This window comes from Monodelphis domestica, chromosome 7 (genome assembly GCF_027887165.1).
Source record: "Monodelphis domestica isolate mMonDom1 chromosome 7, mMonDom1.pri, whole genome shotgun sequence".
Classification (NCBI taxonomy): Eukaryota; Metazoa; Chordata; class Mammalia; order Didelphimorphia; family Didelphidae; genus Monodelphis; species Monodelphis domestica.
This window is the reverse complement of record NC_077233.1, coordinates 229,568,911-229,586,124: the sequence shown is the minus strand read 5'-3', so window position 1 is coordinate 229,586,124 and position 17,214 is coordinate 229,568,911. Positions and strand designations below refer to the sequence as shown.

The window sequence follows — 17,214 nt, the reverse complement described above, 5'->3', positions numbered from 1 at the left end:
GCCAGGCAACCATATATAAAGAACCTATTCTAAATGGACTAAACTATTTTTTTTCCTACCCAGCACAAAAACACTTGGGGGAAGGGGAAGAAATAACAATAGCAAGGCATGAAACAAATTGCTGCTTCTTGGCTATTATTATTCAGGTGAGACGAAATAGAGGGATGATTAAAATTTCAGAAAATAATATCAGAATTTGATGTCCTTTTCTATCACTATCTGGGAGTCTTCTTGACCTGCTACTGCCCCTGCCACAGGGTTTACTGTGGTACAGTCTGTCACCTAGGGGATGGAACAACATCCTCATAGATCTCCCCACCGACTGGCTATAAGGAAAGTAAGGAAGGAGGTGGAAAGTGTGAGCAGACCTCAAAGTCTTTTGGGGTTAAATATTCCTCCTAAAGATGGAGGACTGAGGATCAAAGATAGGAAGAAGTGGTAGGTGAGTATGAGTAGCAACTTTGTAGATCCTTCTTGCCAGAAGACTACAGGAAGGGTAGTAGAGTGGGAGGTACTAGAAGATCAGCCATGCAGGCTTTTTATCCTACCTCAGCTGCCATTACCAGATCCCAAACTCTCAAAGACATTGGCAGAAAAAGCAACAACACCTGCCTGCTTCCACCCTAGGCTTATGAAATTGGAAAATGGTCAGCTGAGTTTTTGGAGAAGTAAACAGTGCCCTTTTTCATCCCTTTAAGAATTCTTGTCCAGAAGATCAGCATCACTCATGTGGGGAGAAGTTTATTCATCTACTACCTAAATGGGCCAAAGAGATTTTCTTGTCCTAGTTGATTGTCTCCATCCTGCTCTTAAGTTATCACTTTTTTCCCAAAGCAACTTAATAGTATCCAAAATCACAGACCATTAGCAGTGGAAGAGTCCTTAGATCTGATCTCATCTAACCCATCTAATTTTATAGCTGAGAGAACTGAGAATCAGATGAATAAAGGGACTTGCCGCAAAGCCACACAGGTATTGATTAGCAGAGCTGGGATTCAAACCTGTCCTCTGATCCCAAAGCAGGAGTTCTTTATACTCCGCCAAGCTATTCTCATCTGCCTGTCAATTAATCCTAACATCTTAGTTGATATTAGCTTAACTAATTATCCTTTATAGAAATAACAGAATTTCAAGAGGAGTTTCTTGAAGGCACAACAATCTCTAAAAATGGAATTTCAGGTATTAATAAAAGAACAGTAGGATAAAGATAGGCAGCCAACTATTTAAGAAGCCAACCCTTTTTGTCACTATTACTTCTTGTATGTTGGTTGGCATGAGCTGACTGAAACATAACCAGTGATGAAGAACTGGAATAAAGAATTTCATCAGGAAAATTTATGCCAGAAATGGAAAATGGGTTGATGAGAAGGCAAGTAATAAAAAGGTATCCAGGCCTAAGTGCTCCATTGGTATTCTTACAATTGTCAGGAGAAATTGAGGAAGGCTCTCAGCCTTTCTGGTGGACCTCCATGGCAAAGTTATGGGAGAACATGAATAAGTTGGTTTGTAATGACTTTTTTAGATGGTCCTTTCCTCTCTTTTACCAATTTCCTTTCCCTTGCCTTGCTCTACTAAAAAAGTTTTTCATACTATAAAACTGTCTGCCCTACTTTCTAATGGACAGTCTCACAAAATCTCTCCTTTCTTATTTACTGTTCCTTCAGAGCCTTACTCTTCAGCTAGTTAATAAAAGAATTTAAGCTAAAAGCTAAGTTGTTAATGGCCACTAATGACTTAATGTTTCACCTTCCCAGGTAATATTTGAATTATTACCATGAATTATCAATGCCTTAACAGACTCAGTGAAGTCCAAAGGGAGTTATTTTTGGACAAAGTGACTTTTTGGTACCTATCAAATCACATCCACTAAGTATTTCCAACCTTCTATGCTTAGAGCCCAAACTGTATTGTTGCCCTTTTCAATTCCTGCCATAAGTGAACTTTGAGACTGAGAATTTTATTTTCAAAGCTACTATCTTGAATGATGTCCTCTTGCCTCTACTTCTCCCGTTACTTTCTGAACTTTGAAATTAAAGAATTTCACTGTTTATTTTTTACATGCAAAATTGTAATTTTTAGCTCTTTCAAGGCAGGAACAATATCTTTCAACCCCAAAATTAGGGATGTGCTAGAACCAGCTTGAAGGGGCTCAGAGAATTTATTGTTAAATCTTCAATGTTAGCATTTACAACTCAGAAAACAGCAAATGTTACAAATCAGTGTTTATTGTTTTCTTGATTATCTAGAATTAAGAAGGTGATAGAGAAAATATTAATTTCTTCTCTTTTGGAAGACCGTCAAATCAGTTTTTAAGTTCTATAATTATAGAACTGTTCTCTTCTTTCTCTTTCTTCTCTGTACAATTCCCACCCATTCTCTAGCATCTTTTGCCTTCCTGTATATCATATTCCATGCCTTTCTGTCCTTTAATGTAGAAACCACTAGGGTCCTATATGTGATCCTGATTGTAGCTCCATGGTATTTGAATGGTTTCTTTCTGGCTGCTTGAAATGTTTTTTCCCTTGGCTTGATGACTCTTGAATTTAGCTATTATATTCCTGGAAGTTGTCATTTGAGAATTTCTTTCTGGAGGTGATATGGGAATACTTTCAATTTCAGTTTTATTTTCTTGTTTGAGGATCTCTGGGTAGTTATCTTTGATAATTTCTTATAATATGACTTCCAAAGTTTTTTCTTGATCATGACTTTCAGGTAGTCCAATAATTCTCAGATTGTCTCTCCTAGATCTATTTTCTAGATCAGTTGTTTTATCAGTAAGATATTTCATGTTTTCCTCTGGTTTCTTTTTTTTCATTCCTTTGATTCTGCTTTATTGTTTCTTGATTTTTCATGAAATCATTAGTTTCTAGATGGTCAATTATGATTTTTAAGACCTGATTTTCCTCTGTCAGTTTTTGGTTCTCCTTTTTCAATTGGCCCATTTCTTTTTGCAGCATTTTCATTTCTCTTTCTCACTTTTTCTCTGACTCTCTTAATTGGTTTTTGATGTCCTTTTTCAGTTCTTCCATAATCTGTGTCCTACCCATATTTTTTCTTTTGGACTTTGTGTGTGTTTCCTTTGCTTTCACTGTCTCCTTCTGTGTCTGTACCCTTCTGTATCTGTACCTTGTTCTTTGTCCCCATAAAAATTCTTTAGAGTTAAGTGCTTTTTTTGTTGTTGTTTGCTCATTTTTTCCTATCTAATTTTATGTAGACTTGGGGGGGGGGGAATGATGTGATGGTCTGAGGTCTGAGAGCCCCCTCTTCCTGCTGTTTCAATTGACCCTTCAGATGCTGATAGCTTAAAGACTTGCCTCAGGCTTAGGTATATATATTTTTTATCTCATTCTGATCTTGATCCAGTCAGGGGCTGTGTATTTGATCCAGTCAGGCACACCCTTGATTGTCTTGACTTGGAGCTCCATCCTGAGTTTTTAGGTTTTTCTTTTCTGGAAAGTTGTTTCATTCTGTCTCCCTGTTGGTTCTTTCACTCCTGTATTCATTTTGTGATGATATTTTAATCTTAGTCAGAGAGGATTCTCATGGTGGCACAGAGCTGCTCTGGATTACTCCACCATCTTCACTACACTCCCAGAAGTCTTCTCTCCAGATTAAACTTTAGAAGTGTTGTATATACAGCCAATTGTTATTTATCAGCACACCCCAATACCTTCCAGTACTATAACACTTTATATTTTTCAAAGAGTTTTCAAGTCCATAATCTAATTTGATCCTCATTTAAAAATCCTGTGGGTAGATATTATTATACTCATTTGATAGCTGAAAAAAATTGAGATAACAGAGAAGCAAAGTACTTCTTACATGAAGTTTCATAGAAGGTCAGTCACAGGGTTAAGGCTAGAACTCAATTATCCTACTTCCTGGTCCAGTACTCTTGCCATCATATGAGTAACTTTTATTTAATCTGTACCTCAATCCCTTATGACATTTAACCAAATAAGCCCATTATATTAGAATTTATATACATTATATACTTCTTAATCACTTTCTATGAAAAAGAATTTCTGAGACTGCTCTAGGCTTCCCAAGATTCTAAAGAAATTTCCATTTTAGCAGTTCTAGCTCCCAGAATCCCACTTCCCTAGTGACACCAATATATTGGGTGAGGTGTTACTGAATCATCCTCACATTTTCTTAGTGCTTCCCTGAAAATGTAAAATAAAACAAGTATCAACAAGGAGATCCAAAATAAAATGCTCACTGCTGAAATAGCTCTATGGCACCCAATTTAGCTTGTTTACTCCTGCCACAATATTTTAAAAGAAAGCTGAGGACTCCTAAGGGAGTTGCATGTCACCTGTCTAGTTTCAGAATGTTTGCCATAGGTTATATTCACCAAGTGATTATTTTCCTTCATAGAAAACTATGCCTTTGAGTATTTTTTAAATGGACATACAAACTGGAATTGGAGTCCAGGTTGAAGATAACGAAAGTTTTCTGCAAGACCTTAGGTAAGGACCTAGCTTACCAAATGAAAATAAAATAATTACTCATAAGAGGAAATTGATACAGTTTTCATTTTTGTTTGTTAAATACTAAGGAATTTTTCTACAATACTATCCTATGGGGAATAAAATTTAACATAGTCTTGGAACCCACGTGGGAGAGAGGTTAGTTACTAATATACCAAGATACCACATCATAAAAAGGTCTTCCCCTATAAACTGGCTTTGATACATAAATCCAAGGGATTGATTCATACATAGTAAAGTTTCATGAAGATAACTGGGAGGAAAAAAGTAAATAAGAAAACCTCAAGCTTATTTAAAAAATAATAGAATCCCCTCAAAGTTATTCCAAGGCCTCTGTGGAATGATGGATCATAGACAGGTTAAAAGAAAACAGTGAATTAGAATTATGAGCAATGACCAAGTGGAATTTGTGTTTTATAGTGAGAAAGAAAATAGTGATGCAGAACTTAAGAAGGATATAAATTTGCCGTTTATCGATGGAAGCACTGTGAAAACAGATCATGGATTATTGGTTTCAAACATCAAAGAGACCCAGGATTTGGTAATAAAAAACTGAATTTATACATCTAAGAAAAAATAGTTACAAATCATATCCTAGGGGATTGGCAGTGGGTAGAGGATGATTTTGCTCTAAGGACCTTCCCAATGATATACCTCAACCTAGAAAGTTGAAAAATGGGACTTGGCAGAACAACATCAGGACAGATGGGCAGCGAGAAAGGTACAACTAACTGTCTCAGGGAAAATATTTATGTTCAAAAATTTTTGAATTGCATGCAAAGGAGGAAAAAAGCAATAATTCCTTCCAGATGTGTACTGACCACAGGACTAGAGATGTTTTTTCACATAAATATACATCTAATAAATGCCTGCTATTGATTGACATGAAATTTGCAAAGTATTAAGCTAGAAAAGATGGGAAATACAAAGAGAAATTTGAAAACTTTCCCTATCTTTTGTTTTGCATAGAGAGAGGGGGGGAAGATAGATTTTATATGTATGTTGATCATGATTAAAAATGGATTTTCTAGTTACTTTCTCATCTTTTGCTAAACACCCATGTTCATGAATATTAAGAAAACACCACCCCTGTTAACAGAATGAGATAAATCTAATTTGCTTGAATTACTTTGTACTTTGAAAAAAATTAAAACATTCACTTTTATTAGAGAAGTATTTCCAGTTTTTCATTTGTATTTTGGACACCCCTAGGTGGGAAGTCTTGTGGTTCAGTCATTTCTGATCCTCATGACCCCATTTAGGGTTTTCTTAGCAAAGATACTGGAGTGGTTTGCCATTTCCTTCTCCAGCTCATTTTATAGATGAGAAACTAAGATGGGAATGAATGACTTACCCAGGGTTACATAGTCAGTAAGTATCTGAGGCCAGATTTGAGCTCATGAAGATGAGTCTTCTGATTCCAAGCTCAGTACTCTAATCCATTGCGCCACCTAACTGGAATGAGAAGGCTAATAAGACTAAAAGCCTGGAATGAGATGAAGCTCATGTCACATGAGAAACAGCTGATTGAGCTTTGTGTTTAAACTATACCAGAGAGCATTTAAGGGAGACCAGAAATCTGTCTTCAAATGTGTAAAGACTATCTTATGAAAGAAAGAGATAACCTATTCTTTATTGTTCCAGAGGAGAGAGTAGTACTAGAATTGATGAGTAGGGGTTGCAGCTTTCTCCTTGCAAAAGAAAATATTTTTTTATGTTCAGAGCCATCCAACATTGGTATGAGCAATACTTAGGGTATACTGAGCTCCCAGGCAAGGAAGTGATTAAGCTGAGGCTGGATGACCATCTGTCATTGTCAAGATCTATTGTCTCCTCCTCCCTGCTTCCCCTTGGAATGTAGGCTTCTTGAGGGAAGGGGTCCAGAGGGATAGTGACTGGACCTGTGATTTCATTGATATAGAGAATTCCTTTTCCCAATGCAAGCCATTCAGAACCTTCTCTCAACTTATAATATGCCTAGGACCCTGAAAGTTTAATTGATTTGTCTAAGGTCATAAATGTATCAAAGGCAGGATTTGAAATCAGTCTTCCTGAATCTGAGGCCAACTCCTTATCTACTATGACACACTGCCTTTCAGCACAGAGTTGTTGGCATTTAATGCTTGTTAATTGATTGAGAGGTTGAACTAAATAAACTATCAGATCTCTAACTTTAAACAAAATGGTTCTGTTATTCTGCAAATAATATGTTATGCCTCTTATCCTTATGTCTATATGTATAAGGAACATAGAAAAAAGGGACATCTATTCACTTAATAGTTGCCATATTATCTCAAAGGGCTTTCCTATCTCTGTGAGGCTCAGACCCTGGAAGATAATACATTAGAGAATTATATATATATATATATATATATATATATATGTATGTATGTATTACATATTAATAAAATAATTATATATATGTAAACTATTGCCTGTGGATTAGGAATCGTGGTCTAAGCCCTACAGAGATAGAAAAGCACTAACATATATGTGCTTCTTCAGATGTTAATTATGTATCCATGTTCAAAAGTCCCACTGATCATTTCTACTATGGGAAAGATGAATGGATTATGAATAAGAACTCTACTATGTTTGGTGTGTCAACCAAAAAGACAGAATCCTAAGAGGTAAGAATTGTGACATCTGGATGGATTTGATACAGGCAATTCTTGCCTAACCCTACAGGCAGAATATCTATTGCAAATGGGCTGGAAGAGCTAGCAATATATGCTATTTATGTAACTATGACCATTTCCACTTTCAAATCTGTGACTGCTATACACAGCAGCCCTTTGGCTGAGATATAAATAAAATTTCTGTGTAGCATAGTAAAAAGAGAAAGACCTAAATCCCAGTTTCCAGTTCTGCTACTGTGTGATCTCAGACAAGTAATTTAGCCTCCTTTCCTTTGTCTATAAAATGAAGTGATAAGCTATAGCAGTGATGGTGAACCTATGGCACATGTGCCAAAGATGGCACACAGAGTGCTCTCTGTGGGCATGCACATTGCCCTCTACCCTCCTCACTCACTTCATTACTAGAAAGGCAGAGAGACTCAGGTGGAATTGCTCCCTTCCACCATGCCCCACCATGCCTGATATTTTTTCACATCACCTGCCCCTCTGCCTAGCAGCCCAATGGAAACACTTTCTCCCTCCTCTGTGTGGGGTAAAGGGGAGGGGGCATACCTATACTTGGTGGGGGAGCAGGGCACAGCACACTGTCTCTATCCATTTACCATCACTGGGCCATAGGATTACTAAGGACCTTTTTAGTATTGGCATTCTGTGACATTTTAATAAACTTCCCTTTTCTAATATTAGATAGGGTCTCCTGGTTTATGGTGATTTTAGGTTATCCCCCTCACAAAGCTCTGAAACCTCATTTTCCCAAAATATCTTGTACCTTCTTTTGGAAAGGCAGAAGTAGGGGTGTTCTAGAGCTGGCTCCTAGGTTCCCAAGAGCCCATCAATCTAATAATTTGTACCTCACTACAAATCAAGATTTATTGCTTTGTTGATAATCTATACTTAGGAAAATGTTAATAATGTAGATTAAACTTAAAAGTGAGTATGTATGCATACAATCTTTTCTCCAGGAAAGCCTAGTAAACATTTCCCAGCCCCTCTCTGTATTGCTTTTTATGTATTTCTTCAATTCAGCAGAAGTAGAGTAGAAGGCTCATAGAATAAGGTCATCACCAAACTATATAGTTCTGGTGCCTATTGGCTAATAATAATAATAGCTGACATTTATATAGCACTTTAAGGTTTGCAAAGTGCTTTATATCTATTATCTCATTTGAACTGCACAATACCATTGGATAGAACCCACCTTGTCATGAAACTCTTAACAGTTCAACCCAGTCCACTGGCAAAATGTAAATTCTTTTCAGTAGCAAACTAAATTGTTCTTGAAGCTACTACTCTTGCTGTACACATCTTCTAGGAGCTTACATTCTTTCTCTCTTTTCATTTTAATAACAAATTTCCACGTGAGTTTTCCAAAGTTATATAATCCAAATTGTCTCCCTCTCTTCTTCCCTCCCCCCTTCTGGAGGTGGCACATAATTCAATCAGGGTTATACATGTATTGTCACATAAAATATTTTCCCATATTATTCATTTTATAAGCAAATAATCTTATAAAACAAACCCCTAAAATACATACCCAAATATATGTGATAAATAAGATGCTTCCATCTGCATTTTCATTCCAATAGTTCTTTCTCTGGAGGTGTATAGCATTCTTTTCCATGAGTCCCTCGGAATTTTTCTGGATCAGTATTGCTGTTAGTAGCAAAGCCTATCATATTTGATCATTCCACAATATTGCAGTTACTGTGTTCAGTGTTTTCCCGCTTCTGCTTATTTCACTCTGTATCAGTTCATGTTGGTCTTTCCTGCTCTTTCTGAAATCATCCTTTTCATCATTCCTTACGGTATAGTAATATTCCATCACCATCATATACCACAATTTTTTTAGCCATTTCACAATTGAGGAACATCCCTTTAGTTTCCAATCCTTTGCCACCACAAAAAAGAGAAGCTATAAATATTTTTGTACAAACAAGACCTTTCCCATTTTTAAAAATCTCTTTGGGATACAGACCTAGTAGTGGTATCAGAAGGAATGCATTATTTTATAGCCCTTTGGGCATAATTCCAAATTGCCCTCCAGAATGATTGGATTAGTTCACAATTCCACTAGCAATGCATTAGTGTCCCAATTTTGCCACATCCCCTCCAACATTGATCATTTCCAATCAAAACAACTCTGAGGTGCCACCTCACACCTGGCAGATTGGCTAACATGACAGCAATGGAAAGTAATGAATGTTGGAGGGGATGTGGCAAAGTTGGGATATTAATGCATTGCTGGTGGAGCTGTGAACTGATCCAACCATTCTGGAGGGCAATTTGGAATTATGCTCAAAGGGCGCTAAATGACTGCCTACCCTTTGATCCAGCCATAGCATTGCTGGGTTTGTACCCCAAAGAGAACATAGTGAAAAAGACTTATACAAGGATATTCATAGCTGTACTCTTTGTGGTGACAAAAAAATTGGAAAATGAGGAGATGCCCTTCAATTGGGGAATGGCTAAACAAATTGTGGTATATGTTGGTGATGGAATATTATTGTGCTCAAAGGAATAATAAAGTGGAGGAATTCCATGGGACTGGAATGACCTCCAGGAATTGATACAGAGTGAGAGGAGAAGAACCAGGAGAACATTGAACACAGAGACTGAGACATTGTGGTACAATGGAATGTAATAGACCTCTACTAGCAGCAATGCAGTGATCCAGGATAGTTCTGAGGGACTTATGAGAAAGAATGCTATCTATTTTCAGAGGAAGAACTGTGCGAGCAGAAACACAGAAGAAAAACAACTGCTTGATCACATGGGTTGATGGGAATATGATTGGGGATGTAGACTCTAATGATCACCCTAGTACAAATATCAGAATATGGAAACAGGTCTTGATCATTGATACATGTAAAACCCAGTGGAATTGTGTGGCAGCTATAGGAGGGGGATGGGGGAAGAAGAGGGAAAGAACATGAATTTTGTAATCATGGAAAAATATTCTAAATTAATTAAATAACATTTTCCCCAAAAAACCCCAAAACATTGAACACTTCCCTTTACTGTCATACTGGCCAATCTGATAGGTGTGAGGGGGTACCTCAGAGTTAGTTTAATTTGCATTTCTCTAATCAAGAGGAATTTGGAACATTTTTCAAATGATTCTAGATAGCTTTGCTTTCTTCATCTAAAAACTGCCTATTCATATCCTTGGACTATTTATCAATAGAGGAATGGCTTGGATTCCTATAAATTTCACTTAGTTCTTTATATAGTTGAGAAATGAACCATTTATCAGAGAAATTTGTTATAAATTTTTTTCTCAGTTTGTTGTTTCTTATCTTGGTTGCAATGGTCTTGTTTATACAATACTTTTTAATTTAATATAATCAAAATTATTCATTTTCTATCTTATAATGTTCTCTATCTCTTGTTTGGTCATAAATTCTTCCCTTCTGCATAGATCTGATGAGTAAACTATTCTATGTTCCCCTAATTTACTTATAATATCACTCTTTCTGTTTAAATCATATATGGTACCCATGTTGACTTTATCTTGGTATTGGATGTGAGATATTGATCTAAACCTAATTTTTGCCATACTGTTTTCCAATTTTCCCAGCAGTTTTTTTTTTATCAAATAGTGAGTTCTTATCCCAAAAGTTTCATGATCTTTGAGTTTGTCAAATCTATTCCATTGATCCACCCTTCTATTTCTTAGCCAGTACAAAATTGTTTTGATGGTTGCTGCTTTATAATACAGTTTAAGATCTAAAACGGCTAGGCCACCATCCTTCACGTTTTGTTTTCATTAGTTCTCTTAATATTCTTGACTTTTTGTTTTCCCAAATGAATTGTTATTTTTTCCAGTTCTATAAAATAGCTTTTTGTAGTTTGATTAGTATGGCACTGAGTAAGTAAATTAATTTAGGTAGGATTTTTATTCTCTTGTTAATTCAATAAATTTGGGTAAAGTTACATATAACTGGAGGTAGAAAAGGACTGGAAATTGTCTAGGTGCAAGGAAATCTCAGTTTTATTCTTGGCTCTGCAACTGGATATGCTGGGTATACATAGGCAAATAGTTTATTACCCTCTCTGGCCTCAATTTCTTTGCCAAATAAAAGTGATATTTGCTCTACCTGTCTTACAGAGTTGGACTTTGAATGGTTAAAAAGCATCAAGTTTAAATATAAATTATTATTATTAATTAAGCATGTGATAAGATACCCTACCACGTGGATCTTTGATAATGTTGTAGACCAAAGACAAAGGATGAAACCAAATGTTTTCCAAAGGTTCCTTAAAGCTCCAAGGCTTTTTGATGAGGAATAAAGTGTAGTTACATAAAATTTAGAACAACATTCCAGCCAAAATATGCTGCTACCCATTCCCTGACCATCTCTTACATTCTTCTGCTTATTGAATGAATAAAACCACAATTTTTTAAGTGACCAATGTATGGAAGGCACTGTATTAAGCCCTAAATGAAAGACAACACAGTCTCTGTCCTCAAAGGACTTATAGTCTGAAGGGGGTACAAGAGATGATATTTAGACACAAAGAAAAATGTAAAGAAAAAATTGAAACAAATACACTAAGCAAATTTAAGGGGGGGGGGAACAGATTACTTTCAGCTGATAGGGTTAAGGAGGGTGAGAATAAGGGAAGGTTTTATGGAAGATATGACACTTGACTAGGTCTTAAAGAAAAAGATTTCAACAAGCAGAGAAAGTATGGATTCTGTTGTAGGCATTGGGGAAAAGTCTAAACAAATGCAGAGTCAGGCTGAAATGGGGGAATAAGTAATTGAATCTGGCTGAATTGTAAAATGAAAGGAAATGGTTGCTATGAAGTTGTAATGGTAAGATGAAAGTCAATTATTTTTATTTCATTTTGTACCAATATAGAGCTATCCAAGGCTTCTGAACTGGAGAGTATTGTGTTCATATCTGGGAATTAGGAAGATTACTTTGGCAGAATTGTGATGAAGGGTAGATGGAATAAAGAAGTGAATGGAAGAAAGAAAATCATTAGGACAAGTTAGCAGACCATTACAATTTCCCAGGTTAATGATGAGAGCCAAGATTAGGGTGGGCAACAATGTAAACAGAGAGGAGAAAACAAGTTCCAGAGATATCATGGAGGTAAAAATCAACAAAATTTGACAAATGAGGGGATGTGAGAAGATGAAGGAGATAGAAGACTCAGGGATAAAAACCTGGATTATTCCTTGGAAGCTAAATGTGCCAACACCAGAAAATGAATTTGGGATAAAGGACGTTTAAGGAGGAAGATAATGGGCTTGATGTTGACTTTGAGGCACGATTAGCATATCTAGGACACAACTGGAAATTCAGAATTAGAACTAAGAACCAGAGAAGGAGTTACAGTTTTTGGAGACGTCTGAGGTCATCAATAAATCAAATATTTCTTAAGCTACTACTACATACTAGACACTATACTAAATACTTGGGTTAAAAGCTTCAGACAGGTCAAAGAATAACAAGAAAAGGTCATTTGCTATAGCAATTAAGAGGACATTGATGACCTTGAAGTGAAAGAAGAAAACTCATAGATTTAGACCCAGAAGACACCTTAAAAGCCATCAAGCCCAATCTCATTTCATAGATGAGGAAACTGAGGCATGGAGAGATCATAGCTTAAGGATAAAGCAAGGTCAAAAGAAAAGACTTTTTGTTTAAAAAAAAAAGTCATTTAAATCAGGAAAGGCTATGCATGTTTTTAAGCAAGAGGTAATTGGCCAGATAGATTATAATCTGAAAAGCCCCATAGAACTACAGTCTTGGGACACTCAATGAACTACACAACGTGAAGAATTTATTTAGTAAATAAAGGCATTAATCTAGTTAATTGAATTCATTGGAGCTTGATATGATTAAGATGTGCTTGAGGTTTTGATTGTCTTCAGCTGAGTTCTAGCTTGGGTGATTGACAGGTACTGGAGGATTTAGAGTTCTATCTGAGACAAAAGTCAATCTGGGGGTTTCTAGCAAACAGTTATTTTTCCCCAGTGGTCACAGTGATTCTGCCATTGACCATAGCAAGGAATAAAAGATAATGTCCAGGAGAGTCTGAGAGAGGCCTTCTGTTCAAAGGTGGGAGGGAGTCTAAGGTCAGGGCATGAACCAGGAGCCTTTAGGAGCACTTCCTGTCAGACCTTACAAAGGATAAGACACATTGACAATTAGCAGCCAGGAGGTACTCTAGGAGCAAATAGGTTTTACAAAAGAAAAGAGTATCCTGTTTCCCCCAAATCCATCCAGTCTTGGGGATCTAAGGTAGACAGACTTCAGTAATCTGTGCCTTCCCAGGAAATGTCCTTGAGAATATCCTTTCTAATGGGTGAATTTTCATAATAACTGCTTGGCTGAAAAAGAAAAGGGAGGACTTTATAACCAAATTCTCATAATAATAACTAATAACTTTGGGGTTTTTTATCAAGCATGTATCAGATACCCATTATAATATTTGAATATTGAAAAAATTTTAGTTTCAAACAAAATTTTCAAAAATTAAGCTGAATTCAAAATTCCCTCCCCCAAGGAGAATGAGATGCTAAGCTTCCAATACTTTTGCCTAAGATTTTCCAATAACAGATTGACAAAATAATTACATTTTGGAATTCTACATAGATAATGTATACAGAGTAATTTCCACAAACTTAGAAAAGCACTCTGGAAAAAATTGCTGTAAATTTCCATACTAGCAGATATTAAGTTATATTAGCCCTCTTAACAAAATAAGAAATGTGAACACAGTACCTCCCCAGTGTCTGGCCCCCATGGACCAGAGACCAACTGAGAGAGATACCAAGAACCAGAGGGAGAAGCACAGACATTATGTCTATCATATTTTCAGCAGAATGGCATGAATGCAGAATTCCTCTCCTAAGAAATAGAGCCCCCGAACTACAGGATTAACTAGATTTTTTATTGCTCAAAAACCAGCTCAGGGAAGGGGTTTAAGTCAATTTCTGGAGTAGGAGGGGTTTCCCCGTGGGTTGTTTTATTGATAACAGTTGTTTTATCTGGAAAACTCAAAATAGTTTCTCATGCTCCAGGTTCAGTTGGTGGTCCTCGTTTCTCAAGTTTAGCTTCCAGTCACAAAGCATTATTATTATTATTTCACAGTATTATTATTTCATAGGATCAGAAACCCCTGCAAAAAATGGAGGCTTGAGCAAACCCAACTAATTATTATAGTCAGTATTCCTTTCATGTTCACAGACACAACTGATTTGAAACTCCCCTACTCTAGTTTGAGGTAAGCACTAGCTTTTTTACTTTCTGACTTTTCTAGTTCTCAGATTGAATCATTTATCTGCCTTGTTCACGGTAGAAAAACAGCAGGGGAGTTCCATAGCTAGCCCAGGGACATGTGCTGAGCGAAATATAATAGACAAAGTAAAGTAGAGCAAAGATGCTGTAGAAATTAAAAATTAATGGTTTGACTAAAATATATGAAGATTATAAATAATAATGGTGGTTGCTGATTCAAAGTATTATTGCTCAAAGTCAAAATGACTAATAGCTTTTATTTACAAAAGAGGTGGAAAGAGTGAAAGTAGAGAAACACAAAAGGGTAGAGAAGATATTAGCTTATCTAACTAAATATTGCTCCAGTTCTCGACTCAGCCAGGACTTGACCTTCAACCAGAATTAAACTCTCTCCAGAAGACAGGAAGGGAATGCCAGCTATCTACTCACCCAAATTCCCTCCAAGAGGCAGGTGACTCAAGCTGAAGGTGACTTCTGAGGTAGACTTTCTTCCATAAGCCAACCTTCTTCTGGAAGTCAATTCCTTCTTGAAGCTGACTTCCTTCTTGAAGTTGACTCCCTAGCCCCAGAAATTCAGTATCTTTTATAGTGGCTTCTTGTCTCTTCCCCTCTTCACAAGGGCCAATCACAACTTCCAAATTGCCCAGCACTGCCCAGGGGATTAGTAGTAGTAGGGTGTTCAAGCTTTTGTTGATTCAATTCAAAAGCAGACAAAGGAGAGTTAAAACTACCTTCTTAATCTAGTGAAGTACTAAGTAGGGTACTTAAATTGTTATTAACCAAGTGTAAAATCAAAATAGACAAAGAACAAAACTTAGTCCAGTTCAGATGTCTTCTGAGACTTAGTGAAGTCCTTCCCATCTGCCTAGAAAATGTCTCTTCTTGGGATTTTTTGTGCCTCCTTTACCAAGCTGTTGATGCTTGATTATTTGATTTTTAAAATTCTTTTTGGGCTTGAAAACAATTCTTATTTTTCTTGGAGACTTTGGATGCAGCAGTATTGACTTTGTGTCATCTTCCAAGTTTGTATTTTGATCTTCTCTGTCACCAAAATAACTTTTTATGTTCTTTCTTTGTTGTTTGTTCATTTTCCAGCCTTTTTCTTTTAATTAAAAAAAAACTGTTAAAGTTGGGCTCAGTAATTGTGGTGAAGGAAGCACTATTCCAAGCTTCAGGTTTTGTGCAGCTGCCTTGAGAGCAAGCACTGGGGATCTCTCTGCTTTCAGTTCTTCCAAGGTATGATATCAAGAGAAATGTGTTCAATACTCTCCTGGCCTGTGCTCTGGTCTGTGAGCAACCCCAAGTCCTCTTTTATCCTCTTGGAACTGTGACCAAGATCCCCTGTTCCCCTGTGACTGCAAACACTGGTGTCTGCTAGTGCTCATCCTCACTCTGAAACCTCTGCCCAAGACTACAACATGGATCTGTGCATGGGCAATGCAACAGGAGTCTTGCACCCAGAGCCAGCAAAGGGACTCCTGTAAATCTCCTTCCATGCAGTTATCTGACCTCCCCCTTACCATCTCTGGCCAAGAGTTCTGGAAGCCTTTGCTCTTGCTTCAACTGTGCCCAGGGCCTGTTCCCATGGTGCAACATTGCAGTCTACCTCCAACCCCCGTGCACCAGATCCCTCATGCTGGCCTTCTAAATTTTGGGGGGCTAAAAAGAAATTACTCCATCTTGTTATTTATTTTTTACCAATTATATATAATAACAAATTTCCACATAAATTTTCTTAAGTTCTGTGATCAAACTTGTCTCCCTCTGGATGCTGGCAGGTGAATAGATCTGTTACCCCATCTTTTTGTGGGTTATGTTACAGAGTTCATTCATCCTAAGATGTTATATCATAGGGTTGGTTTTTTGGGGGGAGTAATTTAGTAGAGATCAAAACTACTAATGGGAGTTCAGGGAGGACAGAAACCTCTGATATGAGGGACCTCCAAACCCTTTTAAGAGCTGCCCATCCTCATTTCTTATCTTTACACTCCACTCTCAACTGTGGCTCCAAGAAAAGTTGCCTTTGTTTCAGCTCCACCCCAAATTTCCCTCATATTCCAGAAGCTGCTTGTGAGTGGAACCTAAATTTGTTCAATTAGCACTCAAGGTCTTTTACATTAGTCACAAGGCATTTTTTTCCCTAGAATTTTCGTAGAATTTTCTCATCACAATAAACAATCATTTCTGCAGATTACCAAACCCAAAATGACTTTTTACTCTGCAGAACCTGTTAAATGAAAAAGCACTGTTTTCTAGACAACAGCTTAAATTTGAAACCCCTAAGCTTTCAGCTCAAAAGAGGAGCTTATCCTTAGGTTAAAATAATGCTTTGCATTCTAAAAATCAATAGCATTATATACAATATTTTCCACATTCACTGTGAAGAAAGTGCAAAGAAAACACTAAGATTTAACATCATGAATACAAATTCTCTTGACTCTTGCAGGAGGTTCTCAGATCCAGATCTGCTGTTGGGGAATCAACAATTAGTACAATTTTAAACATTAGTGACTAACATTTAAATGAAAAAAAAAGCATTTAAGATTGTTCTAGAGAAATCTCCATTTGAGAAATTCATTATGAACAAAAAACCCAGAACCTAAATTCACAAACTTCTATAAGTAAAAGCTTTTTTTTAAACAAACCTCTCTCTCTCTCTCTCTCTCTCTCTCTCTCTCTCTCTCTCTCTCTCTCTCTCTCTCTCTCTCTCTCTCTCTCTATTTCTCTCTCTCTCTCTCTCACACACACACACACAAACTTAAGTTCTAGCATTTCATATTATGGGGAACTTTCTTTTGCCTTTGCTTTTGTCTTGCTTTGGAAAGT

At 36.8% G+C, this 17,214-nt stretch overlaps 1 protein-coding gene across 6 annotated transcripts in view; it reads left to right on the top strand.

The window, feature by feature from the left end:
* The first annotated feature begins 280 nt into the window (after nucleotides 1–280).
* VWA3A (von Willebrand factor A domain containing 3A) overlaps nucleotides 281–17,214 on the top strand; it is an 83,244-nt gene continuing 66,310 nt past the window's right edge. For 2 of the 6 annotated variants that reach the window (XM_056806538.1, XM_007498235.3), the window contains exons 1-3: nucleotides 283–442; nucleotides 4,381–4,472; nucleotides 4,914–5,034. In XM_056806538.1, the coding sequence (XP_056662516.1) occupies nucleotides 4,408–4,472; nucleotides 4,914–5,034 (186 nt within the window). In that variant the 5' untranslated portion in view covers nucleotides 283–442; nucleotides 4,381–4,407. Of the gene's footprint in view, nucleotides 443–4,380; nucleotides 4,473–4,913; nucleotides 5,035–17,214 lie in introns of all 6 variants that reach the window. The other 4 variants (XM_056806539.1, XM_016423883.2, XM_007498236.3 and 1 more) reach the window with 3 other exon arrangements.